We start from the raw sequence: 27,450 nt of genomic DNA, 5'->3' as shown, positions 1-27,450 counted from the left end.
TTGTGTAGCAGTTAAACGTACCACGGGAGCTCTCAGCTGCAAGGATGCTGGGAGTTAGCAGTTGATTTGAATTTTGACAACTGAAAGCAATATGTTCATTCATTCTCGAATACCGGAAGCATAATGTTTGGATTATTTTCCCGCTGGAGAATGGTGAGATTGGGCGAGGGTCTCATAGTCATGACAGATTGATTATTAACTATATACATTGTAGGTAGTATTTGTGAGTGAGTGAGTTGAGGAGTACAGGGGACCATTCATGTAAATAAATGAAGTTAGAAGGCATATATAAAAGAATTACTAATTAGGGAAGTAGAAGAGCATAGCGGCTGTGAAGAGTGTGCTTTGACAGTTTCAGCTGCAGTTTTGAAGTCCTTTTGTTATTTATTTATAATCCTTTTTCTCATATAATTTAATGTTCCATCTTTTGTATGATTTCAGTCTAAGATAAAAGTAGACCATAAGTTACTGAATTGTTATGTTAAAATTTATCGTTTTTATTACTTTTTACAAAATAATCATAAAATTTTAAAATAGTTATAGATTGATCACTGTGACAGTATCATGAGTAATAGAATCTGTGCCTTTGGGTTTGTATAAAAACTGCAATGGAGTAATTAATTAGTTCCAAATTTGATCATAATTTTTGCCACCTACAAAGAACAAGTACAAACAACAAACCCTATTTCTCCCCTTTTCTCTTTTCTACAATGGCACCATATAAGAAAAGAAAGAAAAATATTACAAAAAAAGATGAAAAATAAAAGCTATAATCTCTCTTCATGCCCAAAAAGCAACAGAGTTTGATTCATTCATTCTTCTGTAAATTTATCAGTCAATCTCTTTCAGAATCACTTTCCATACCTCCCATGGCCTTCAATCCTCTTGGTTTCTGCATTATAACAAAAAGCAATTCATCCATCAAAACCCAGAAATGATTTGTTCAAAATGCCAAAACTAAATAATTTATACCTTCTTTGAAGTCTTCTTCTCCCTCACTTGATACCTCTCTTGGCAGAGGTCTGATAGCCATGTCCCTGGACTCACCAACTACACAAGACCAAACCCCATAAACGAGTAAACGAAAATGAAGATCTAAATCTCCGCAAAAAGGAATTTAAAGGGTAGATTTGAACTCACGAGAATGCTTCTTTGGATCAACTTAGCTCTTTTCTTAGGCCTTTGAGGAAGCTTACATCCCTTCATAGCCATGAAATCTTGCTCTTTTTCTTTGTTAGATAATGTGGTGAACAATCTTGGCCACACAATCTTCTTATCTTCCTTAACTTGTTGATCCATCAAACCCTTTGTGTTATTGTTATTATCATCCAACATCAAGGAACCCGATCCCCTTGTTGCATAGTACCTATCTTCCTTCTCCGGTGATGTCAATGCCGATCTTGGCTTATTCGTTCCCAAATCCGAATTCCTGGCCAAAAAAACCCCAAATCCCAGATCTATGGTTACACTCAAAACTCATTTAGTAGTTATAGGTAATCAATAAACAAAATAAAAAAGTGAAGAAATTGTTTTCCCCCCTTTTTTATCTTACATTTTGTGACGATTGACAACAGGCGAGGAGCCCATTTTCTTGTTGGCCAAAGGAGAGGACTGTGGCGTTGTCAAGCTGCTGCCGCCTCCACCGCCAGCACCGACGCCGCTGCTGGTTTTGATAAAGTGGCGCTGATGCTGTTTTTTGAGTTTGTTGAAACATCTTAGCCTCTTTCTGTTTCCCCATTGCAACACGAAATCTTTCTCCATTTCCCCTCCTTGCATTTCCATTTCCCTCTTCCTCAAGATCTGCCAACGAATATACAACTTAACAATGGCTTCAGCAAAAGCATTCGTAACGTTTAACGCACGAGATTTGTGATTGTGTGCAGCAACTATCTCTCGCTCTTCAAAACTTTCAAGTCCAATACTCTTATCTAATACGGCGCTTTTATGTTTTCTTCTCACCAAACACACCCGTTTCTCTCTTCTTTCTACGCCCTATTTTAACCTTTTTTTTAATTATTATTATTTTCCTTTTGATTTTTTTCTATTATTGGTTATTGCTAATAAGGGAATTACAGTTTAAGGTGGTCAAAACATAAAGTTAACATTTTGTTACATAAACTTATGTATATAATATCTGCATTAGGATCGTTAAGTTCGTAAAAAAATATAAACATATAGGTTAATATAATGATATTTTCTAAAAAAAATCCTTGTATTAACTTATTTATGTGGTTGAGGATGGTTTATCGAGTAAACTACATATTGCTTAGAAGTGGAAGATGAGCAAATTTTAGAATAGATGTTACACATCGATATATATATTATTAATTTTATAGGATAATTTTTAAAATGATTATATTATATTAAAATATTATTTTATCATAATTTAATAATTATTTGTAAATTTTATCTTATTTTTTATTTATATACATCGGTATATAACGTTCACTATATACTCAACTTATAAAAAAAGAAAATCGAGAGAGAGAGTTGTTTTATTTATCATTTAAAACAATTAAATCATTTTATTATTAAATGTGTAAAAGATTTTAATTTACTCATTGTTAAACGATTAAAATATAAATTTATCAAAAGAAATTAATATCTTGTACATACTTAATATTAAAGTGTCATGACTATCGCAATATATTGATATATGATCCGATTTAATCTTTAAATAAATGTTGAGTGAATTATAAATAGTTTTTCATCTAAGTACTTAATATATTTTTTAATTAATAAAACGAGTCGACATTTTAAAATTTAGATGATAAATATTAAATACTTTAGTTACCTATTTTGAGAAAAAAGTACTTTAAATGTCTATTTTAACCTCGATTGTATGTCTATTCTTATATGAATTTTTGTAGTAATTTTTACGATGTTATATGTCATTCAGAAATTAGCCTTAAAATATTTGTAAATAAATTGTCTCAAACGATTTTGTTTTTGTAAAATACAGTATAATCTATATAAATTAATACTCGATAAATTAATAACCTCTTTAAAATAATATTTTTTCTCGGTCCCGATTTGGACCCAAGGTATAAATTAATAATTTCGATAAATTAATAACATAATAATTTTTCGGAATACCCTTATATTGTAACATTCTCAATACCGGGTTAGTGACTAAATTGTAAAGTCTCATAATTTGGTGATTTAAAATAGAATGATTGAATAGTATAAAGATTTATTTGTAAATTATTATATGGAATTGAATTGAAAGGAAGAAGGAATAGAAGGGCAAAGAGGTTATTTACAATAAAATAAGAAAAGAAGGGTTATATATGTATACACGTGGGTTGAAGAGGGGAGAACACAAAGGCTTCTAGAGTTCTTTTCTTCTTCTTTCTTCCTTGTACGTGTAAAGCAAAACAAAGGTGAGTTTTCTGATTATTGAGTTTCTTGTTAAATTTAAAATTGGTTTTTGATTATTAGATGATAACTAAGCTTAAGGTAAGCTTAGGTTGTCTTAAAATCAAAGGATGATGGAGTTAGAAGAGATTAAAGATTAGAGGTTCTTGAATGAAATCTTGAAATAGAGTTCATATCTAGAATTGAATGTTAAATTTGATTTGTCATCAATCTAGTTAAGACATATTAAGGGTTAGAAGTGGAATTAAATCATGTTGCAAAGTTGGTATAATTCTTGGATTTCACAAGGAGGATAGGATTATGATGTTTAAGATGAAATAAATGAGTATAGATTGGTTTAAGTATGTGTACTGGAGTTAAGAATATAAAAGAGGATGAAACATGAAAGATTTAAGCTGAAATGGATAAGTTTTTGGGTTCAAGAAATGAATTCTGGGCAGAGTGCATCGGTGCACATTCAACGTGTACCGATGCATCAAGAGAAAATCCCAGAATTTGTTGAAGGTGCATCGATGCACATGGAGTGTATCGACGCACTCATTTAAAATAAATGAACATCGAATGACATTAGTGCATCGATACACCTGCTTAAAATACAAACATCGAATAGGATTTATGCACCGATGCATGTGTAGTGCATCGAAGCACCCGTCAAGGGATGCATCGATACATGATGTAGTGCATCGATGCATACCTTCAGTAAGAGATGGAAATAGCTTTCTTTTAGCCTAAGGATTAATAGTTTGGAATATATCAATTCGCATGCTGATAAGTATCAATGTATTACTATGTAGATTTAGAGCGTAATCTTATTCCAAAACAATCGAATGATTAGAATTGAATCAAAGAAAGGCTAAGGTGAGTGCATTTTATAGTTAAAGTGTATAGAGACAAGACTTTTAATAAGCCTATCTCTGATAGTTGAATTAATGATTCCATACCCATGTATATGCATACATATACTATTGTAATAGTGATTGCATGCATAATTCATTATATATTCATATGACATTGAAGGAACGAATATCATTGCCAGAGAATATAATCCAGGTATGTGAAATAATGGAAAAGATTATGGGTTTATATGAAAAGTGATGAAAGAGATATGAAATGAGAAATATATTCATATTAAAGCCCATGTTATATGATACGAGAGCTATAGATATAGTTGGCATGCCAAGAGTCGAGGGTATATTAGTCATTCAGGACGTATCCATTAGTCATTCGGGACAAATACTGAACAAATGTTCAGTGCCCCATGAGGGAATTTATTGAGCTGTGGTGACAACATTAGTGCACAACCTCAATGTACTCAAATACCTATGTTCTCAATAATGTACATGGGCAATTGAAAGATAAATTAAGGTGAAAGTGATACAAGAAGATAAGTTTCATATGTACATGACATGATTATATCGGTTATAGTGAAATATATACATGCATATTGAAATGTCATGATCAAATGGTAAGAATGCATATTCATGAATCTATAGCTACATGTTTACTTATTGCCTCACTAAGTCTATGACTTAGCGTGTAAGTGATTTATACGTAGGTACCAGGAAACAAGAAGAGCAGTACTAGAAGTGGCAAGAATATCATCATTACTAAAAGATCAGATCAGAAGTAATTGGAAAAGTAGGTATTTTGTGTTGTGTATAGAGTATTGGCATGTAATAAGTTATTAATTACGAATGATCTAATCGATTTTGTATTTCATGATCTCTTTTATGTAAATTAACGTATTTTGTTTTAATGAAAGTTTAAAATTTCCCTGTTTTTCTTTAAGTGACAAAGTTTGAAAAGTCAATGTGACACATTGGACTCATATTTGGGTCGGATACGGGTTAGAGGTGTTATATTTAATGGTATCAGAGCTACGGTTTAGTAATTCTCGGTATAAACTGAAGTCTAGAGTGTCTTATAATGTATACATGCCAACAAAATAGTGAAAACTTCTGATCTGATAGAATAGTAAGTATGTTGTTTTGCTAATAGAATGATATTATTGTGTCTTAATAGATGTCCGGACATGGTAGTTCTAGAAATGAAGCGGGAGATGATAGACCCGCTGTAAGTAGCAATTCACCTGCCCTGGCCAGGCAGAGTGAAGAGAATACACCCTCTGGAGTTCCTGTGAATGGTCAAGATGCATTCTTTAGAATGTTAGACGTGGTATTGACGCGTTTCCAACCTCATACTATTTCAACTCCGAAAATGAATGTTGCGAAAGAGTTGAAGGGTTTAGGATCTCCCGAGTTTAGAGAGGAAGCTAAGGAAGGTCAGCGGACCTTTGGCTTAATGACGTGAAAGTCATGCTTGAGGGACTTCATTGTTCCGATGCTGAGAAGCTAGATGGAGTAATTTCCTTGTTAAGAGGGCAAGCAAGGATTTGGTGGACCAATGTTACATTGAGGATGTCTAGTAATCCAGTAACTTGGTCATTGTTTTTCAGAAGAATTCAAGCATAAGTACATCGGAGATCAATTTGTTCGACAGATGAAACAAGAGTTCATGAATTTAAAGCAATGAAATCACACTATATATGAGTACGAGTGTGAATTCAATAAGTTGAGTCGTTTTGCTGCCGAGCTTGTTCCTACAGAGAATGATGCTTGTGAATGGTTCGTATAGGGGCTACATCCTCGGTTGAAGGAAATGCTGATTGTATTGAATCTATCCTCATTTTAAGAGGTAGTCAATCATACCAAAGCTTTGAAAAGAGCTCAGAATGAGAGATTTGAACACTTAAGAGCTCAGACGGTTAAAAGAACGGGTGCTTCTTCAAGTTATGCACCATCAAAAAGGGGCAAAGATACTGGTTCTCGACCCCAAGGGAGATCAGAGTCAGTGGTATCCTCCGCTAGAGGATCGAATCCAATGAGAGGTATGCAAACTCAGTCAGTGGGATCTGGAGCTGGGAGAGCTAATCAGAGTCAAGTCAGACAATGCACACACATTGTGGAAAGAATAATTCAGGGATATGTAGGATAATTTATGGAACTTGTTTTAGATGTGGGGAGACCGGATATTTTGTTCGGGATTTTCCCATGGTAGCCGATGATTCTGCACAACTAGAGAGGTCTATTTCTGCAGGTCAAAGGGGAAGTGGTAGAGGCAGAGGAAGAAATCAGTCAGAGTACTCTGCTCAACAAGAGATACACTCCACAGCTCGAGTGTATAATCTCAAGACCAATGAGGATCGGGATGACCCAGAGATTTGTAATAGGTACCTTTCTATTATTTGATAAATATGTTATGGTATTGATTGATACGGGGTCTACATATTCATACATTACTAGTAAGTTAGTGAGAGAATTGAACATTCCGTTAGAAACTACTAGCAATGAGGTGATAGTGACGAATCCATTAAGGCACAGTGCTCATGTAAATATGGTGAGTCGAGGATGTCTCATACGGATTCAGGGAATTGAATTTCCTACTAATCTGATGGAATTACCTTTTGACGAATTCGATGTGATACTGGGAATGGACTGGTTATATCGTTATTATGCTAATGTTGAATGTAGAATGAAAAGAGTAACGTTGACTGGTATTTAGTGAATGATGGAATCCATTGGCAAATGTAATTTCAGTAATGTCGGCGAAGAAGTTAATGTTACAGGGATGTCAATAGTTTATTGCTAATGTATTGGATGTTAGAACCAAGAAGAAAGGGATTGACAAAATTCCTATAGTCAGAGAGTTTTCTGACGTTTTTCCTGCAGAGTTACCGGGTTTGCCTCCAGATAGAGAAGTGAAATTCTAGATTGAAATAATGTCGGGAACTTCACCTATTGCAATGGCACCATACAGAATGGCTCCAAAAGAGTTGCAAGAATTAAAGATTCAATTACAAGAATTATTGGATAAAGGTTTTATCAGACCGAGTGTCTCACCATGGGGAGCTCCAGTTTTGTTTGTTAATAAGAAAGATGGTTCAATGCGTCTCTGCATTGACTACATGCAACTCAATAAAGTGACTATCAAGAATAAATATCCACTTCCTCGAATCGACGACTTATTTGATCAATTAAAGGGTGTTTCAGTATTCTCGAAAGTTGATTTACGTTGGGGTTATCACCAATTGAAGATTCAAAAGAAAGATGTTCCAAAGACGACGTTTAGAATGAGGTATGGTCATTATGAGTTTATCGTGATGTCGTTTGGAGTTACGATGCACCAGCTGCTTTCATGGATTTAATGAAGAGAATATTCCAACCCTATTTAGATCAGTTCATGGTGGTTTTCATTAATGATATTCTAATATATTCAAAGTCAGAGGAAGAGCATAGTTCGCATTTGAAAATTGTCTTGCAGTTTTTACGAGATGAGAAACTTTATGCTAAATTGTCTAAATGTGAATTCTGGTTGAGTGAAGTGACATTCCTTGGACATGTAATTTCTACAGAATGAGTTCAAGTGGATCCTCAAAAGATTAAAGCTATTCTGGAGTGGGAAGTTCCAAAGAATATATCGAAAGTTAGAAGTTTTCTGGGATTAGCTGGTTACTATCGAAGGTTCGTTAAAAACTTTTCCATAATAGCATTACCCCTAACTAAGTTGTTGAGAAAGGAGATAAAATTTTCATGGACCCACGAATGTCAAGGGAGTTTTGAAAGGTTAAAGAAGATTTTGACAGAAGCTCCAGTGTTGATTCAACCCGAGTCTAGCAAGAACTTTATAGTGTACAGTGATGCGTCTCATAACGGTTTGGGATGCGTGTTAATGCAAGAAGGCAAAGTAGTGGTCTATGCTTCGAGGCAACTAAAACCACACGAAAAGAATTATCCTACACACGATCTGGAGATGGCGGCAGTAGTGTTTGCTCTTAAGATCTGGCGTCACTATTTGTATGGTGAAAAGTGCTACTTGTATACAGATCATAAGAGTTTAAAGTACTTGATGACTCAGAAAGAGTTGAATTTAAGACAGAGAATGTGGGTGGAATTTCTCAAGGATTATGACGTAGTGATCGATTTTCATCCAGGGAAAGCGAATGTGTTAGCAGATGCCTTAAGTCGAAAGACGTTTGCAGCCTTATGAGCTTTAGATGCTAGACTATCGTTAAGAGGAGACATTGACATATGTGTGGAATTGGCTCTCAAACCATCATGGCTAGATCGAATTAGAGTATTGTAGGCTAGAGATGAAAAGTGTTCAAAGAAGCTACATCAAATAAGGAATGAAGAGTGTACAAATTATGAGATAAAAATGGATGGGAACCTATATTATCAAGGGAGGCTAGTGATTCCAGATGATAATGAATTAAAGACTGATCTATTAACGGAAGCTCACTGTAGTCCATTAACGGAAGCTCACTGTAGTCCATTAACGCTGCATCCAGGAGGAAACAAAATGTATATGGATCTCAAGAGTCGAAATTGGTGGCCTGGAATGAAGAAAGAGATTGCGGAATTTGTATCAAAGTGTATGACTTGTTAACAAGTCAAAGCTGAGCATCAGGTTCCGTCTGGACTATTACAATCAGTATCAATTCCTCAGTAGAAATGAGAGAATGTAACAATGGATTTTGTGACAGGGTTACCTTTAACTCCGAACAAAAGGGATTCAATCTGGGTGATTGTAGATAGATTAACTAAGTTAGCCCATTTTATCCCGGTACGAACTGATTTCTCCATGGATAAATATACCGAACTATATGATAGAGAAATTATATATTTACATGGTATACCTGTTTCCATAATTTCTGATCGGGATCCTAGATTCACATCGCGATTTTGGAAATCATTACATAGAGCGTTGGGAACTCGGTTGAACTTTAGTACATCATTTCATCCTTAGACCGATGGAAAATCCGAACGAACTATCCAAATTCTGGATGATATGCTTAGAGCTTGTGTAATCGAATTCAAAGGATCGTGGGAAAGGTATTTGCCACTTGCTAAATTTTCATATAACAATAGTTATCAGTCAAGCATCAAAATGACTCCCTATGAAGCTCTTTATGGAAGAAGATATCGTACGCCCTTGAATTGGTTTGAGCTTATTGATAAAGAAATTATTGGTCTCGAGTTGATTTAAGAAATGGAAGAAAAAGTTCAAGTGATTCAGAGTAACATCAAAACAACAGCTGATAGACAGAAATCGTATGCATATTTAAAGAGAAAGGAAATAAAATATCAAGTTGGAGACAAAGTGTTTCTCAAAGTTTCTCCTTGGAAGAAGGTTTTGAGATTTGGACGTAAAGGAAAACTGAGTTCTCGGTTCATTGGACCCTATGAGATTATTAAGAGAGTAGGACCAGTAGCATATCAGCTAGCTTTGCCATCTAAAATGGAAAAGATACACAATGTCTTTCATGTCTCAATGCTTCAGAAGTATAGATCTGATCTATCCCATATCGTGAATACTGAAGAGATCGAGGTTCAACCAAATTTGACTTATGAAGAGGAACCTATTCAAATACTAGCTCATGAGGTTAAACAACTAAGAAACAAGACTATTCCATTGGTTAAAGTCTTGTGGAGGAATCAAAAAGTAGAGGACGCAACATGAGAGCCTGAAGAGGACATGAGGATTAAATACCCCTATCTCTTTTTGTAATGAAAATTCGAGGATGAATTTTCTTAAGGGGGAGATTTATAACATCCTCAATATCGGGTTAGTGACTAAATTGTAAAGTCTCATAATTTGGTGATCTAAAATAGAATGATTGAATAATATAAAGATTTATTTGTAAATTATTGTATAGAATTGAATTGAAAGGAAGAATGAATAGAAGGGCAAAGAGGTCATTTACAAGGAAATAAGAAAAAAAGGGTTATATATGTATCCACGTGGGTTGAAGAGGGGAGAACACAAAGGCTTTCAGAGTTCTTTTCTTCTTCTTTCTTCATTGTACGTGTAAAGCAAAACAAAGGTGAGTTTTCTGATTATTGAGTTTCTTGTTAAATTTAAGATTGGTTTTTGATTATTAGATGATAACTAAGCTTAAGGAAATCTTAGGTTATCTTAAAATCAAAGGATGATGGAGTTAGAAGATATTAAAGATTAGAGGTTCTTGAATGAAATCTTGGAATAGAGTTCATATCTAGAATTGGAAGTTAAATTTGACTTGTCATCAATCTAGTTAAGATATATTAAGGGTTAAAAGTGGAATTAAATCATGTTGCAAAGTTGGTATAATTCTTGGATTTCACAAGGAGGATAGGATTATGAGGTTTAAGATTAAATAAATGAGTATAGATTGGTTTAAGTATGTGTAATGGAGTTAAGAATATAAAAGGGGATGAAACATGAAAGATTTAAGCTGAAATAGATAAGTTTTCGGGTTCAAGAAATGAATTTTGGGCAGAGTGCATCGGTGCACATTCAACGTGTACCGATGCATCAAGAGAAAATCCCAGAATTTGTTGAAAGTGAATCGATGCACATGGAGTGTATCGATGCACTCATTTAAAATAAATGAACATCGAATGCCATTAGTGCATGCACCTGCTTAAAATACAAACATTGAATAGGATTTATGCACCGATGCATGGGTAGTGCATCGATGCACCCGTCAAGGGATACATCGATACATGATGTAGTGCATCGATGCATACCTTCAGTAGTAAGAGATGGAAATAGCTTTCTTTTAGCCTAAGGATTAATAGTTTGGAATATATCAATTCGTATGCTGATAAGTATCAATATATTACTATGTAGATTTAGAGCGTAATCTTATTCCAGAACAATCGAAGGATTAGAATCGAATCAAAGCAAGGCTAAGGTGAGTGCATTTTATAGTTAAAGTGTATAGAGACAAGACTTGTGATAAGTCTATCTCTGATAGTTGAATTAATGATTCCATACCCATGTATATGCATACATATATTATTGTAATAGTGATTGCATGCATAATTCATTATATGTTCATATGACATTGAAGGAACGAATATCATTGCCAGAGAATATAATCCAGGTATATGAAATAATGGAAAAGATTATGGGTTTATATGAAAAGTGATGAAAGAGATATGAAATGAGAAATGTATTCATATTAAAGCCCATGTTATATGATACGAGAGCTATAGGTATAGTTGACATGCCAAGAGTCGAGGGTATATTAGTCCTTCGGGACGTATCCAGTGGTCCTTCGGGACAAATATTGAACAAATGTTCAGTGCCCCACGAGGGAATTTATTGAGCTGTGGTGACAGTATTAGTGCACAACCTCAATGTACTCAAATACCTCTGGTCTCAATAATGTACATGGGCAATTGAAAGATAAATTAAGGTGAAAGTGATACAAGAAGATAAGTTTCATATGTACATGACATGATTATATCGGTTATAGTGAAATATATATATGCATATTGAAATGTCATGATCAAATTGTAAGAATGCATATTCATGAATCTATAGCTACATGTTTACTTATTGCCTCACTAAGTCTATGACTTAGCGTGTAAGTGATTTACACGTAGGTACCAAGAAACAAGAAGAGCAGTACTAGAAGTGGCAAGAATAGCATCACTACTAAAAGATCAGATCAGAAGTAATTGGCAAAGTAGGTATTTTGGGTTGTGTATAGAGTGTTAGCATGTAATAAGTTGTTAATTACGAATGCTCTGATCGATTTTGTATTTCTTGATCTCTTTTATGTAAATTAACGTATTTTGTTTTAATGAAAGTTTAAAATTTCCCTATTTTTCTTTAAGTGACAAAGTTTGAAAAGTCAATGTGACACCTCGGACTCATATTCGGGTCGGATACGGGTTAGGGGTGTTACATATATAAACTTATGGTCCCTTCAATATTATAAATTAATAATTTTATAAAATTACAAATATAACTAGGACAACTTAGTAAAAAATGATTTTATTGTTGTTTACTTCTTAAAATTTAAATATAGTTGTGTTTCATCTCTAACTTTCCTTCCTCGTAATTGGTTGCAAAGACATTGTATCATATTCAGTTTCATCTTCAATATGATTTTTTGATAACACTAGCTACAATTTCTTCTAAACTTTGAACCTCTGAACATGTATAATTTTCACCTGAATAACCCAACAGGTGATTGACATCCATTGTACATGAACATCATTCAATTAGTTAATACAATGTATATATTCTATTCATGAATAATAATAGAGGTTTGTTGAATAAAAAAGTCTCTTTAAATTATTAATTTATCGATTAATTAATATCTCTTTAAATTAATAAAATCACGTGACCCCAACATTATTAATTTATAGATGTTTTAATGTAGTTTAGATAGTCCGCTGAAATGATTTAATACATTAAGATAATTGATATAAATAATTAACAAGTGAAAGGTTCTCCCTGTTAGATTAATTATTTTCGATAATCTATAATCTCTCAGTCTTACAAACTTTAGTCACGAAAATAAAATTCAGAATTTATTTATTTTAATAAATGAAGGTGTTAATATTATTATCATTAAGGTTTGTGAGATGTAAGATTATCGTACATGGGTTTGTAAAAGTTATTTTTGAAGTTTTTTTATTTTTATGACGCGTGAATAAAATGAAAAGAGATTTAAAAATTATGAATAATTTTTTAGGTGAAATGTCAATAAAAAATTTAAAAATAATCTTTTAAATTAAAGGGGTTCTATAATTTTCAGCAATTATACCTGATGAGTCTTGCGAAAATAATTGTATATTCAACGTTAAAAATATTTTATGAAATATCTTTAGAAACAGTATTTAGTACTCGTGTCAAGAAATCCAACTCTTGAGCTAAAGTTAAACATTCCTCGATCGTTGATTCAGTTTACTACTCAACAAATTAGAAATTTAGAACCATCAAAAAGAATTATAGTTTATTGTATCCATCAGATGGCTTCCCACAAACAATATGCTCACTACATTCATCCATGTCAGCAACAAATGAATAACCACCTGCCTCCATATACATACATATATACATATACATATGCATATGCATATACATATATGTATGTGTATGTGTATGTGTGTGTGTATGTGTATGTGTATGTGTATGTTGGAACAAGAAGGTTATTATAGAGGAGCACCAAATCCTGCAACTGTCTTGACATTCAACTGATCCTTTACCTCGGTGGAGACGGTGATTACAGTTATTTCCGTTGGAAGTGGGTGGGGAGAAAGCTGAAGAGGGTCCAAGGAATCGACTATGTCTCGCATGAGAGGCCTCGCTTTCGGGTTGCGGTTGAGGCAGTGATAAGCTAGCATGGCGGCTTTGTGGAAGGCTTTGATGGGGAAATCTCCTTGTAATCTGGGGTCTACTATGTTGTCCAATTTCTTCTCTTTGAGAAGAGGAAGCGCCCAATCAGTGAGGTTTTGTTCGCGAGCCGGCCGTGATTTGTCGAGTGATTTTCTTCCGGTGAGAAGTTCGAGAAGGACAATGCCGAAGCTGTACACATCGCTACGAGGACTCAAATGTCCTGCATAAAAACGAAATATAAACAAGTCCTTCACCACTGTACCTATGATTCAGTCAACAGAGAATCGAAGAAGATACCGGTCATGATGTACTCGGGAGCTGCATAACCATATGTACCCATTATTCGAGTGGAAACGTGAGATTTGTCTCCCTCGGGTCCATCTTTGGCTAAGCCAAAATCAGAGAGCTTGGCATTGTAATCCTATTTGATTGGAAACAAAACCAGTAAAGGAATCCATAAATTTAAGCAAAATGATGTGATTAAAGGGGAATAGGTACAAGTGATGAACCAGGTCAAGTAGAATATTAGAAGTCTTGAAATCGCGGAAGATCACGGGCTTGTCTGCTTCATGCAGGAAGGCCAGTCCTTTGGCAGCACCCAATGCAATTTTCATTCTAGTTGACCACGGAAGAGGAAGTAATACTCCTGACACAATGGATTCTTTTTCCAATTACTACACCCTTTGAAATAAGAATAACGATATCTTACGAGATAGTGCGAATATTGTTTATAGGATCCATTTTTAGTTTTCGTTCAAAATGTCTAAAATAATATTGTCGTGTATTTAACAAAATCTAACGTAAATAATAATTATAAATGCACATGTCATGAGAGGACATAATGACATGCATATGTAGAATTTTTAGACGAGACACAATCATATAATTAACAACATATGACGTATATATAATATAATATAATATTATTGGTGAATATTTGATCCATCAATGATGCATAATTTTTTTTTTGAACAATTTCTATTTAGGGAAAAGGAGAATTTGTTCATAATAGGTGTTGAATCCACAACTTAGGGAAGAAGAAAAATGTCAAACGAGAGTTTTTAACTATTTGCTCTAAAGATTATTGACTCAATAACACATAATTTTAAATATTGTTAATGAAACATATGATGATACACTATTAAAAATGAATATAATATTAAAATTTTATAATGATATATTATTATCAAATTTATTATAATATATAAAACTATAAACACATAAAACATTTAAAGTAGTCCCACTCATTAAGTTCTAGTAAAGAAAATTTCCTTTAGAAAAAGAAACTAGTGGATTCTAAAAAGAGTAGGTACTATGTGGTAGTAGGAATAAACTTCATTAATATTAATGGAGTCTTTACGTGAAAGAAAAGCAAAATGTTTAAAGAGTAGGTACTAGGTGGTTAGGGTGTTCAAAAATATTACATCTTTGGTACTTGACTCGTTGATATGTTAATTTGATTAAAAAATGTGGGTAAAAGGTATCCGTTTATTCGAACTAGTGAGTATTTAGATTTTGCGAATATTGGATTTGTTGGTATCCGAACTATATGAGGCGGAATATAGAGCGATTGTTTTGATACGAATAACAGATAATGGAAGAAGAAACTTACTTGAAAATAGGTTATTTTCGACGCTACCACGAGCCATATACTCGTATATAAGCACTCGATGATCATCTTCACAGCAGTATCCAATTAATTTCACCAAATTCGGATGCGAAAGCTGCCCCAGAAATATCACCTCCGCCTAACCCTCGACAAAACAAACTAGCACTTTTACTCATCGGATACCATTTTCCCGGAAAATAAGCTCAAAAAGAGAAAAAAGGAAAATTACCAGCCATTCCCGGTGACCTTGATAACTATTATCACCATCGTGAACTTTTACAGCAACTGCAAGAGACTGAATCTGAAGACCTTCCCTCAAGTCCTCCGTAATGAAGCCTTTATAAACGTTCCCGAAACCCCCTCCACCCAATAGCCGGTCTTGCCTGAAATTCGCGGTGATGAGCTTCAACTCTTCGAATGTGAATGCTACCAATGGATTCGTCGCCGAATCGCCTCCGCGGAGGTCTTCTACTTCTTCCGGATTCGACGGCAGCTTACTGTCTTCCCTCTTTACTTTCGCTTGCTCTTTCGATGAATCTGAAAAACCAACATACGTTTTCAAAAAAGAAAAACAAGAAAACAGAGTATATGACTACACCTGAATTCATATTTCAAACCTGATTTGGGATTTGATGAAACTTTGTAAATGGAAGGCTCCCATTTACACAAGCAATTCCCCATCACGAAAAAAAAGTAGCCTCAAAGAACAAAACTAAAAACCCGATGAAGAAGAAAAAGACTCTCCTATCATGAAAACGGAGAGAGAGTGAGAGAAGTAGTATGGTGGGGGCTAGTGCTTGCCTGCTTGGCCATGGAAATGGTGGAGATGGGACCACGAAGATGAAAAAAAGGGAGAGTAGAAGAGTGTTGTCCGGTTGGTTATGGGTATTGGATTGAATTTAGCTCAAAGATTTTCAAAAAGGGTGATGAGATTTTTGTGAGTTAGTGCGCATTTTTTGATAAAGATGATGATCCCTCCAATCATTCTCCGTGGCCATTGGCACTCTCGATCGTTCGTCGGTTGCTCTTTTACACATTATCACTCATTCTAGTGCCCCTTTTCTTCATGTTCCCACGCTCAACTACTTGTCAATAGTGGAAACATCACACCATTATCTAATATAAACGGCAAAAGTATCCTTTAGTGTTACACGGAGTGTTTAATTCTCAAATTAACGTATTTTTAATATTATTTTTTTATTTAATGTATTTTTTACAATAATCACCTAAAGACCCCAGGATATATCGGCAGACTAAAATTTTCATAGATTACTCGACATTTTAGTTAATTTTTTCCTTTTTACTGTGCATTTTTGGATATTTTACTAAAAAATCATATTTTCCTTAAATATTTACGTTTCAGACACCTTTCGAGATAATATTCCCGATCTAACACCCTTTGACACACGCACCAGATAAGCACGGTGCATGGGTCGTGCCTTGAATAATTATATATGTATTTCTCGACTTTTAAACTTTTTCTCGGCTATAAATATACTCTCAACCCGTAAACATTCACAGCAATCATCTCAACTAGGAGAATGTCGTCGCTTCAGTACAGATATTCAACATCATTGTTTCCGTTAACTTATATATATTTTCATCCAAACGAAGCAGACCGCTTTCCATTTTATAACTGTAAAAAAATATTTAAATAAAATAATAAAAAATTAAATAATACAATAATTAAATAAAATACTAACAAAATATTAAATATAACGAAGCAGACCGCTTTCCATTTTATAACTGTAAAAAAATAAAATATTTAAATAAAATAATAAAAAATTAAATAATACAATAATTAAATAAAATACTAACAAAATATTAAATATAACGAAGCGGACCGCTTTCCATTTTATAACTGTAAAAAAATAAATATTTAAATAAAATAATACAAAAATTAAATAATACAAAAATTAAATAAAATACTAACAAAATATTAAATATAATAAAATATACCTTATAAATAAAATTTGAATGAGATTTGGTTTTTGAGAGAATTTGAGAGGATTTGGTGTGGTGAAAATAGTTGAGAGTGGGGTATTTATAGGATGTGATGGATGGTGTGAACAGTCATTTGGGTCGGTGGGATGGATGATGATGATGATCCGTAATATTTTATAAAATTATTTATATTTTAAATTACTTACCCTCAAAGTTTTCCTAGAATATACTATACGTATATGATTTTGAAAGGATAAAAAACGCATCAAAAAGTGTCAAGTGGTAATTGGTAGATATAATTGTATTGTGTAATTTAATGCAAGAATAATTTTATAGAAAATATTTAAAATTTTGCTAAATTTGTAAAATATTCTTAAACAGTGTCTAACAAGTAATTAATTTATTTTAAGATGATATTTGTGTAAAAACGTCAATTTTTTTTCTTCTGAAACTCAATTAAAGACACCTAGAGATCCAAGAAACAATCCAACACCCCTAAAGACGCCGAAAAATCCCAAAACACTATAAAAACACCTTATATCAAGAATTAATTAGATGAGTGCATTAGTTTTGGAATTAAAATTTATCACATCATTATTTGCGCACTTTTGCCAATATAAACACACAAATTTAACAAATACAATAAACATACAATATTGGGTCCTATGATCTCTAATATCTATATTACACTCTCATCTAGACATCTATGGATTTTTTAGACTTATATCTTATTTTATGAAAATTCTATCTTGAGTTTTCCTTAATCTAGGTTATGCTTTATTTATACATTTATAAAAAATAAAAAATAAAACATCGATTTATATGGTAAGACTTATACCTTAGAAAAAGGTTTAAATATGGTAAAGATTTATATCCTATTTACAATTTAATCTTTATATTTTAGTTTTGTAACATTGAGTTAGTATATTATTTTTAAGAGTTAATTGCATCACATGTCCTCAAAGTATAATTCTTATTTTAAATTGGTCCATAAACTTTTAAATGTTTCAATTTCATCAATAAACTATGATTATAATTCTAAATTAGTCCTTAAACTTTTGAATATTTCAATTTTATCCCCAAACTATAACCTTTATTTTAAATTGATCCCCAAACTTTTTGAACATTCTAATTTTATCATCAGTTGTATGTATAAATTAATCACATCTCTTGTTAATAAAATCGTTAGGTCAAATTATATTATTATATGTTTGAAAAAACAAGATCTAAGTATGATTGAAACTAATTACATATTTGGATGAATTCAGGGATGAAATTTGAATATTCAAAAGTCTGGGGACTAATTTAGAAAGAGTGTCATAGTTTAGGGATGAAATTATAATGTTCAAAAGGTTAAGGACTAATTTAGAATAAGAGTTATAGTTTGAAGATAAAGTTGAAATGTTCAAAAGTTTAAGGATCTATTTAAAATAAAAATTATAGATTAAATACATATGATGCAATTAATTCTAATTTTAATGAAAATCTTAGTTCCTCCGCTTATTCCTATTCAGTTTATTGCTGACCTAACAGCTGAAAATACAAAATAACTTTTTAATCCTATGTTGAAAATTGTTATTTCTAGAGATTAAAGGTCAAATTGATATAAACTATAAATATAAAGACTAAAAAGTTATTTTACCTCTTTTATTATTGTCCTTTCAACAATAACATATAAAATTAAAAGAAAATTTGAAATTTACAAATAAAAATATTGCATAAACTTAATGTCTTTAAAATTTTAGAGACTTTGGTTTAGTTGTTTAGAGAGTATTTAAAGTGAACGCATGAAAAATCAATCTCCTCTTAACTGCAATTTCATCCAACCATAACGAGAAGAATTGAGAGTGGACAAAGGACAGATTGTCAAATAAAAATAGTGCATAAACTTAATGTCTTTAAAATTTTAGAGACTTTCGTTTAGTTGTTTAGTTTCAGAAGATAAAGTCCACTCTTGTTTTCATTTTCTTATAAAATAAAACTTGTTTAGCTAAAAAAAATTAAAATATTTTTTAGAAAATAAAAATATGAAAAATTAGAAAAGAATAAAAAAATTACACTAAAAATATTTTGTAAATTTGAAGATGTTGAAAACTAGGGGTTTTTTTAACTTAATGAACTAAAACGGGTTCAAATATATGTAAACACAAAATATTTTCTTAATAATTTTTATATATGTTTTTTGAATGGTATGTAGATTGCATTAGCCATAAATGACATCACTGAAAATAATATCGGATATATATTCAGGGCACATAAGTAAAATAAAACGGTGAACGACTAGTGACAACCTGATGAATAACAACGTAAATAATTAAAGCAGCGATACTCAAAGACGAATTATTCCGACATCCCAAATATCAGACATAAAGGAGGAAAACAGAAAAAATATCCAAAGTAAACTCATGAAAAATCAATCTCCTCTTAACTGTAATTTTATCCGACCATAACGAGAAGAATTGAGAGAGGATAAAGGACAGATCGTCAAAAAGAAATAGTGGCGCAGACAAAGTAAAACATGACAAAGGGATGGCATCGTAGGAAGAACAAGATCAAAAATTTATAAACAATGAAATATCCAGTCCATGCAATAAACTCATGGCGAACGAAAAAATTCAATACCTATCAAGGAATCCTATAAAACCACGTATCTAGAAAAAAATTAATGAAAGAAACTTACACCGAAAATCCGAAAGCATCGATAGACTTAATACTTTTCACTAGAGAAAGGATTAAAAAAAATATTATTATAAAATATAGAAAAATATAACTTGAAAACAACAAAATCAAACAACATCAAACATAAAAAAAAAGGACAGGGAAGTGGCCCGGCAAAGCCACCGTCGGTAATAACTTCCATTATTCAAAATTACAGCAACAATGAAAATGTTTTGAATCCGTTGAAATGGTTTTATACATTAAACCTCACTTAGTTCAAGTTCATACAAATGTAAGAAAATTTTTAGTTTAAATTATCATATTTTTATTATAAGAAAATAAATAACTAAACACATTTTCAGAAAATAGAATTTTACTTCTATTTAACCCTATGTTTTTCATTTTAAAAAATAAAAAATAAAAATTTTTAAAATAAAAATATTTTAAGGAACTAAACGGAACTTTAATTAGGAGGAGTAGACTAACCGAAATGAAAGGCCAACCGCACAACTACTGCAACCACCTTACCAACAATTCCTTGTTTTGCAATTACTTGCTAATGCAATATATTTCTAAAATAAGATACAACGCAGGACTTTATACTAGAAATGTAAACTTAGAACGTTATATTAAAAATTTCGAGAATACGAAATGAAATCATCAATAGACAAAAAAAATACATTTCCTATATAGGGATTTGAAGTTTTCAAGAATATGACTGTACTTCAATATCTCCTGGTCCATCCCTGTAATACAATAATATTTTTGTTGGATGTGAATATTGGATGTTTCTTTACATCACAGAGTGGGGTGATGTAACATCACAAACTACGGGTTAGTGATTAAATTATAAAATTTCAGAATTTGGTGATTAAAGTGGAAAAGTTGAATAGTTCAATGAATTATTTAAGAATATTTCATGAAAGTTGTTAGTAATTATCAAATGAATTAAAGGACAAAATGATCATTTGACAAGAAAGATATTTTTTTCCTATTATATGAATGAATCATGTGGGGGGGGGGGAGGGGAAGAGTTATCTACTTCTTCTTCTTCTTGCTTTCTTTTTCTCCACCGTGGACTTCAAGAGCAAAGGTAAGATTTCTTAATTTTTTATTATTAGCTGAATTTTAAGTTGGGTTTTGATCATTAGATGATAACTAAGCTTAAGGAAAGCTTGAGTCATCTTAAAATCAAACGATGAAGAAGTTAAGAAAGATTAAAGAAAATGGCTTTTTAAGTGAATTTTTGGAAAAGAGATGATAAGTTGAATTTGAAACTAAATTTGACTTGTCATCAACTTAATTAAGAGATATGAAGTGATAGAATTTGATGTAGAACATCTTGAAAATTTGGTATGCTTATTGATTTCCATATGAAATATGTAATTTTGAGATTTAAGATGAGATAAATGGATATGAATGAGTTTAAGAATGTGTATGTGAGTTAAGGATATGAAAGGGGTTGATATACGGCACAATTAAATTAGAAGGAAGTAATTTACGAGAATAAATGAGAATTTTGAACTAGTGTGCATCGGTACACATTCAACATGTACCGATGCATCAAGGGTAAATTTCCATAAATTATTCAGTGTGCATCGATGCACACAGGTATGCATCGATGCACACAGGTAGGCATCGATGCATGGGAATTTCGAAGCTATTCTGTGTATCGATGCACCCATAGTGCATCGATACACCCCTAAAGGAAAACTGAATTTTGGGTTCATTAAATTAGCTCAAGTTATTTGAAACCCCCCAGACCGATGCAGGTAGCCCGATCTGATCCAGGAAGTCACATTAGGGCCACCGGAGCAACCCACTGTAAAAATAGCGGAAAATTTAAATCTTTTTTTATCCGAACATGTAAACTTATAAAATCATTTGTCACTATTTAAAAATAAAACATATTTCCAGACTCGTATATAAATCAAAATACAATTACATGCCCCCTAATCACATGTACCATACTCTGCTACAACGCCGGAAAAATTCCCTTACAGAAGTCGATAGATGCACTGGTACAATTCTTTTAACCTGAAAAGGTGAGTAATAGAATGAGCTTCGAAAAGCTCAGCAATACAGAACTACCATATGATGCTGGAAAACGTGCAGATACAGATAAACATATTTTCCTTATTGGTTCAGATATTTACAGATTTTTATACTGAGCAGGGATTCTACTGATATTTCAGGTGCTAACGGACAATGAGCTTTCAGTTCAGATAAATAATTCGGATGATTGAGTTCAGGAGTTCAGAATAGGTTTTCTAGTGTGTTCCCGAAAAATTCAGTAAAAGATACAGATCTTTTAAAACATATATATATATACCCCCATCCGTTCACATCATAAATGTGTAGGTTCCCCAGAACCATACACCCAACCGCACATGCCATTTAGACCCTGAGCACAAAGCCGAGGAGTCTGCAGATAATCTTCCTCCAACAATAAACCCCAGATAAAACATTTCTCCGTCGGTAAACGGAGATATCAGAAATCAAAACATAATTCAGATCAGATATCATAACAGAATCCAGGTTAGGAATCAGAACAGATTTCAGATCAGATGTCAAAACATAATTCAAATCAGAAATCAGATAAAATATTCATATAAGTAAGGGACACACTAGAGTTTTCAAATATTATTTAGAGATACAGGATAATCTTATCGGGCATAGAAACATAAGTCTTTAGTTTACCGATAGAATGTTGAAATTTAGAATCACTATTGGAAGAGTTCATTAACTGACAGAATCATCAGTTATTCAGAATGTGAATTATCAGGATCATATCTTATTCGGACAGTTTTCAGAAGTTGTACGTAATCAGAAGGGTATTCAGAATCCTTTGTATCCATGTCAATTGATCGGATAATCGAACAACTTGATAACGAAGATTCAGAACCTTAACAATTTATATCCACTGGTCAATTCATTTCCCTTCCAGGGTAGTTACTTTTTAATACCACAAATTCTTATTCATAGATCACCTTCAGAATCATCGCTGAATAGATCTTCCAATGATCTTTATTTCATTTCCAAGCTTCCACGATATCATGAAATACTGACGTGCTTGATTTGTAGTTCATGTTCCATAAGGACAGTACATCTTATAAACTCATCAGAATTTCCAGACTTATCCAATTCACTTACTTAATCCTCGATCATTGAGGTTACTTAGCTTATTTAGCAGTCAAATCCATTCCAGTTACTTCAGGGTTTTTCAGAGTAATTTAGACGTTACTGAATTTTAGATACATGTTGTACTTCCATTCTATTCGATTTGGTCTTCATGGTTGATTTGACTAACAAACGTCCAATTCATAGTACTGAATGCGATCTAGAGTTGAGTTGAGTTGAATACTTCCAAAATTATCATCGAGCCAAACTTAAGAAGACGAACACGCATTCCAGTAATATCTATATCATTCAGGTATTGACATAGATTTAGGGTTGATCTAATTGTTTTCCTTTACCTTTAAAGGTAGTCCAATACTTATCTTACTTGGATTCCTTAATTAATCCAAGACATTTACTTAATTTAGGCCATAAGGGTATTTTGGTAATTTTGATGTTCAGTTTTATTCCATTCATTTCAGAGCTCGAGGATATTCAATCATTCCTGAGCTTGGTGATATTCTTGGGTCATTTCTATTACAGGGGTATTTTGGTCATTTTACAGATTCACGGTATTTCAATCTTTTCCTTCCATCCGATCTTATTATTTAATTCAATCTTATCATTTACTTCAGTCCTTTCGAACAATTCTGACAGCAGAATACCCCCGATAAATTACTCTTCCAGTATTTACTCATTATTCGAATATTTTCAGGTCAAGTGTCTTCTCAGACTTTACAAACGGAATATCATAAATTTTCCTGCACTAAGTCGGGATCTTAACAATTAAATCCGTACTTAATCGAGTTAAGTACGAATCCTCTAAGTATTTTCTCATTCAGAGTCATCTCAGACTATTCTACCTCTTAAGGGCATTTCCGTAATTTCTTAACCAGATAAGTTCGATATTAGCTCTTAACGAAAATAATATAATTTAGAGATCCTATGATTAATTGCTTTCTTGAACAATCTCTGATCTTGAAATAATTCCCTTAACACACTTCTAGTATCTTGCATAAACCTCTTGGGGTTAAAACCGGTTATCCATAATGTCTACGTATAACTATCATTTCTTATGCACATCAATATTTTTATCAGATCAATATGTCTGTAAAATCCTCTTATCTAACTTCCATATTCTAATCTTGTCTTTTTATAACACAAGGGTATTTTCGTAATTTTACCCTACCGGAGTATTTTCATAAATTCACATCCAAATGCCTTTAACATTTAACCTTGATGAAATAAATTATAAGTTACAGATCCAGGTTGATTTCTTTACCACTAAGCACATAACTTGTAATTTAATTCTAGCAATCCCTTAATTTCTTATAAAAGTCATCTGAACCATAATCAATTACTGAACCTTTTTACCGTATTAGATCGAGTGTAGAACTTCATTAATTACACATATGAGACCAAACATTTACATTCATGCATTTACCAATACCAACATGTTCTATAAAGCATAAAGAGGTAGTAAAGTATTACCTCGATTTCCGTGCAATACTGATCGACCATAAAAATTCCATTCGAACGCCTTTGATCTTCAATTCAACTTCCAATAATTCCTCAGATACATATCAACATAAATTATATCAGAAACGGAGCTTAATTACGATAAACGGATCGAATCGGGTGATAAATCAGTGAAAGACGGCTTACCGAGTTCGAATTTGGCGAAACGGACTTCGGATTCGGATTCAGGACGTCGAAAGCATAAAATATGACTTTTCGGAAATTTGGAATTTTTGGTCAAAATCAAAGTCAACGGGTTTGACTGACAATTTCGAGGCCTTCGGGTTCGAATTTCGAAAAACGGACAGCGGAATCGGATTTGGAACGTCGAAAAATGTCAGGATAGGTATACTCGGTCGAAGTCAAAGGTCGTTTAATGCCCGATCAAAGCCAGTCAAAGTTTGGTCAACAGTGGTCAACTCCGGTCAACGGGTCAACGGTCAAGGGTCGGGTCAACTGGTCGTGTCGGGTCAACGGGTCGGGTAAACGGGTCGGGTCAACGGGTCGGGTCGGGTTGTGACCGGTCAAACCGGTCAAAACAGTTCCAAAACCGGTCAAACCGGTCACTTTTCCCTTCCCCACGCGCAGTGGCGGCGCGTGGGGGCGCGTGAACAGTGATAAAATCCCGGAAAATTTTCTAAAAATTATTTTGAGCGATTTCGAGATACTTACAAAGCTCGGTTCACAATTTTGAACGGCGGAGAGCTCGATTTCAACAAATCGGGAAGTTTTACCGGTTCACCTCCCAACGCGCCGCCGCCGCCGGAGAAAAAGGAGAACACCGGTGGACTCGGAACGGCACAAGGAACACGATGATGCGGGAGGTGTCGTAAACGGATGACCCGATCGTTGTGAATCGATGAAAAACCAACTAAAACTGAGTTATTACCGACGATACTTCCGACTGAAATTCACGACGAACGGTGATGATTCACGACGAAAGGTTTGTGGGGTTTTGTTCCTCGGTTGACAACGAACACGATGGTTGTTTCGGCTCGTCGTTTGGAGGTCAGACGGCGAGTAGATCGGAGTTGAAAAAAGGGTTGAGGGGAAGAGGAAAACTGGAATTTTCCAGAAAAATATGCGTCTGATGGGGTTTATAATATCTCAAAAAGAAAAATGGGTAAACCATGAGTTTAGCCACTGAATTTTCTGCACTTTATGACACGGTCTTTCAACTTTGAAATTTTGCAATTTAATCCTCATTTTCTTCCAAATACCAATTAAATTTACCACGTTATAATTTCTTAAAATTTAGCCCCTAAATTGGGGTGTTACAATTCTCCCCTCGTTAAAAGAATTTCGTCCTCGAAATTCATTAATGTCACATAATTGCAGAAATGAAACTTCCATCAGTTCTTTCATATAGCTTTTATAGAAACACAAATCCTTCACTAATCCTAAACCATTTGAGTATACATTCTTATCAGAACTTTTCCTCATTTCAATAAAAGAATCTGAACTAAAATTTTCTCGAGTAATCAATCTCTTCAGAATTCTCCCTCAGTCCAAGTAAATAATCAAAACAACTTTATCCTTGTGAAATCAATTCAGCCTTGGTTACGTGAATAGGCTCGTAGAGCAGCAACATATCTCAATTTTATTTCTGGAGTCGAGTCAGAATTTCTCAGATGAATAACTCACACACGGCTTATGAGATACTTTACAACGTTTAGACATATGTTACTGGTATTCCTTTTTGTACAAGTATAGCCTTAGCAGATAGAAACTTTGGTTTACTCAATACAGATAGGGACTCAGCCCTGGAATTCCGGCTCAGAGAGGTACGATTGCAGTCTAGGGGCATGTACTGATCAGACATATTTTGGCATTCGACCGGCCGGTCTAACTTGAAAATTTTTGACTCAAACCATAGCTCTGATACCACTAAATGAAACCCCCCAGACCGATGCAGGTAGCCCGATCTGATCCAGGAAGTCACATTAGGGCCACCGGAGCGACCCACTGTAAAAATAGCGGAAAATTTAAATCTTTTTTTATCCGAACATGTAAACTTATAAAATCATTTGTCACTATTTAAAAATAAAACATATTTCCAGACTCGTATATAAATCAAAATACAATTACATGCCCCCTAATCACATGTACCATACTCTGCTACAACGCCGGAAAAACTCCCTTACAGAAGTCGATAGATGCACTGGTACAATTCTTTTAACCTGAAAAGGTGAGTAATAGAATGAGCTTCGAAAAGCTCAGCAATACAGAACTACCATATGATGCTGGAAAACGTGCAGATACAGATAAACATATTTTCCTTATTGGTTCAGATATTTACAGATTTTTATACTGAGCAGGGATTCTACTGATATTTCAGGTGCTAACGGACAATGAGCTTTCAGTTCAGATAAATAATTCGGATGATTGAGTTCAGGAGTTCAGAATAGGTTTTCTAGTGTGTTCCCGAAAAATTCAGTAAAAAGATACAGATCTTTTAAAACATATATATATATATATACCCCCATCCGTTCACATCATAAATGTGTAGGTTCCCCAGAACCATACACCCAACCGCACATGCCATTTAGACCCTGAGCACAAAGCCGAGGAGTCTGCAGATAATCTTCCTCCAACAATAAACCCCCAGATAAAAACATTTCTCCGTCGGTAAACGGAGATATCAGAAATCAAAACATAATTCAGATCAGATATCATAACAGAATCCAGGTTAGGAATCAGAACAGATTTCAGATCAGATGTCAAAACATAATTCAAATCAGAAATCAGATAAAATATTCATATAAGTAAGGGACACACTAGAGTTTTCAAATATTATTTAGAGATACAGGATAATCTTATCGGGCATAGAAACATAAGTCTTTAGTTTACCGATAGAATGTTGAAATTTAGAATCACTATTGGAAGAGTTCATTAACTGACAGAATCATCAGTTATTCAGAATGTGAATTATCAGGATCATATCTTATTCGGACAGTTTTCAGAAGTTGTACGTAATCAGAAGGGTATTCAGAATCCTTTGTAACCATGTCAATTGATCGGATAATCGAACAACTTGATAACGAAGATTC

General features: G+C 33.4%; 2 protein-coding genes and 1 long non-coding RNA gene across 6 annotated transcripts; 1 reads left to right on the top strand and 2 right to left on the bottom strand.

Annotated features, from left to right (window-relative positions):
• Positions 1-594: 594 nt before the first annotated feature.
• LOC120192708 lies at positions 595-1,965 on the bottom strand. 2 transcript variants are annotated; one of them, XM_039195441.1, is made up of 5 exons: positions 1,820-1,965; positions 1,553-1,786; positions 1,141-1,411; positions 973-1,050; positions 595-892 (listed from the first exon to the last, which is right to left on the bottom strand). In XM_039195441.1, exons 2-5 carry the CDS (start codon positions 1,780-1,782, stop codon positions 836-838), a joined length of 636 nt encoding a protein of 211 aa, XP_039051372.1. In that variant the 5' UTR covers positions 1,783-1,786; positions 1,820-1,965; the 3' UTR covers positions 595-835. The 2 variants fall into 2 exon arrangements, with proteins under 2 accessions (XP_039051372.1, XP_039051371.1); XM_039195440.1 differs by having other exon boundaries at positions 1,141-1,429; positions 1,820-1,958.
• LOC120192709 lies at positions 1,390-14,598 on the top strand. The gene is made up of 3 exons (XR_005522797.1): positions 1,390-1,517; positions 3,374-3,383; positions 14,587-14,598. It is a non-coding gene; the product is annotated as an uncharacterized LOC120192709 (long non-coding RNA).
• Positions 13,145-15,910, bottom strand: LOC120192707 (probable serine/threonine-protein kinase PBL16). 3 transcript variants are annotated; one of them, XM_039195437.1, is made up of 7 exons: positions 15,781-15,910; positions 15,393-15,700; positions 15,167-15,302; positions 14,064-14,200; positions 13,852-13,975; positions 13,335-13,774; positions 13,145-13,302 (listed from the first exon to the last, which is right to left on the bottom strand). In XM_039195437.1, exons 1-6 carry the CDS (start codon positions 15,842-15,844, stop codon positions 13,371-13,373), a joined length of 1,173 nt encoding a protein of 390 aa, XP_039051368.1. In that variant the 5' UTR covers positions 15,845-15,910; the 3' UTR covers positions 13,145-13,302; positions 13,335-13,370. The 3 variants fall into 3 exon arrangements, with proteins under 3 accessions (XP_039051368.1, XP_039051369.1, XP_039051370.1); XM_039195438.1 differs by having other exon boundaries at positions 13,145-13,296; positions 13,341-13,774; XM_039195439.1 differs by having other exon boundaries at positions 13,145-13,296; positions 13,347-13,774.
• Positions 15,911-27,450: the final 11,540 nt, after the last annotated feature.

Source organism: Hibiscus syriacus, unplaced genomic scaffold (assembly GCF_006381635.1).
Source record: "Hibiscus syriacus cultivar Baekdansim isolate YM2019G1 unplaced genomic scaffold, ASM638163v2 tig00116976_pilon, whole genome shotgun sequence".
NCBI classification, from domain to species: Eukaryota; Viridiplantae; Streptophyta; class Magnoliopsida; order Malvales; family Malvaceae; genus Hibiscus; species Hibiscus syriacus.
This window is presented reverse-complemented; position numbering and strand designations above follow the sequence as displayed.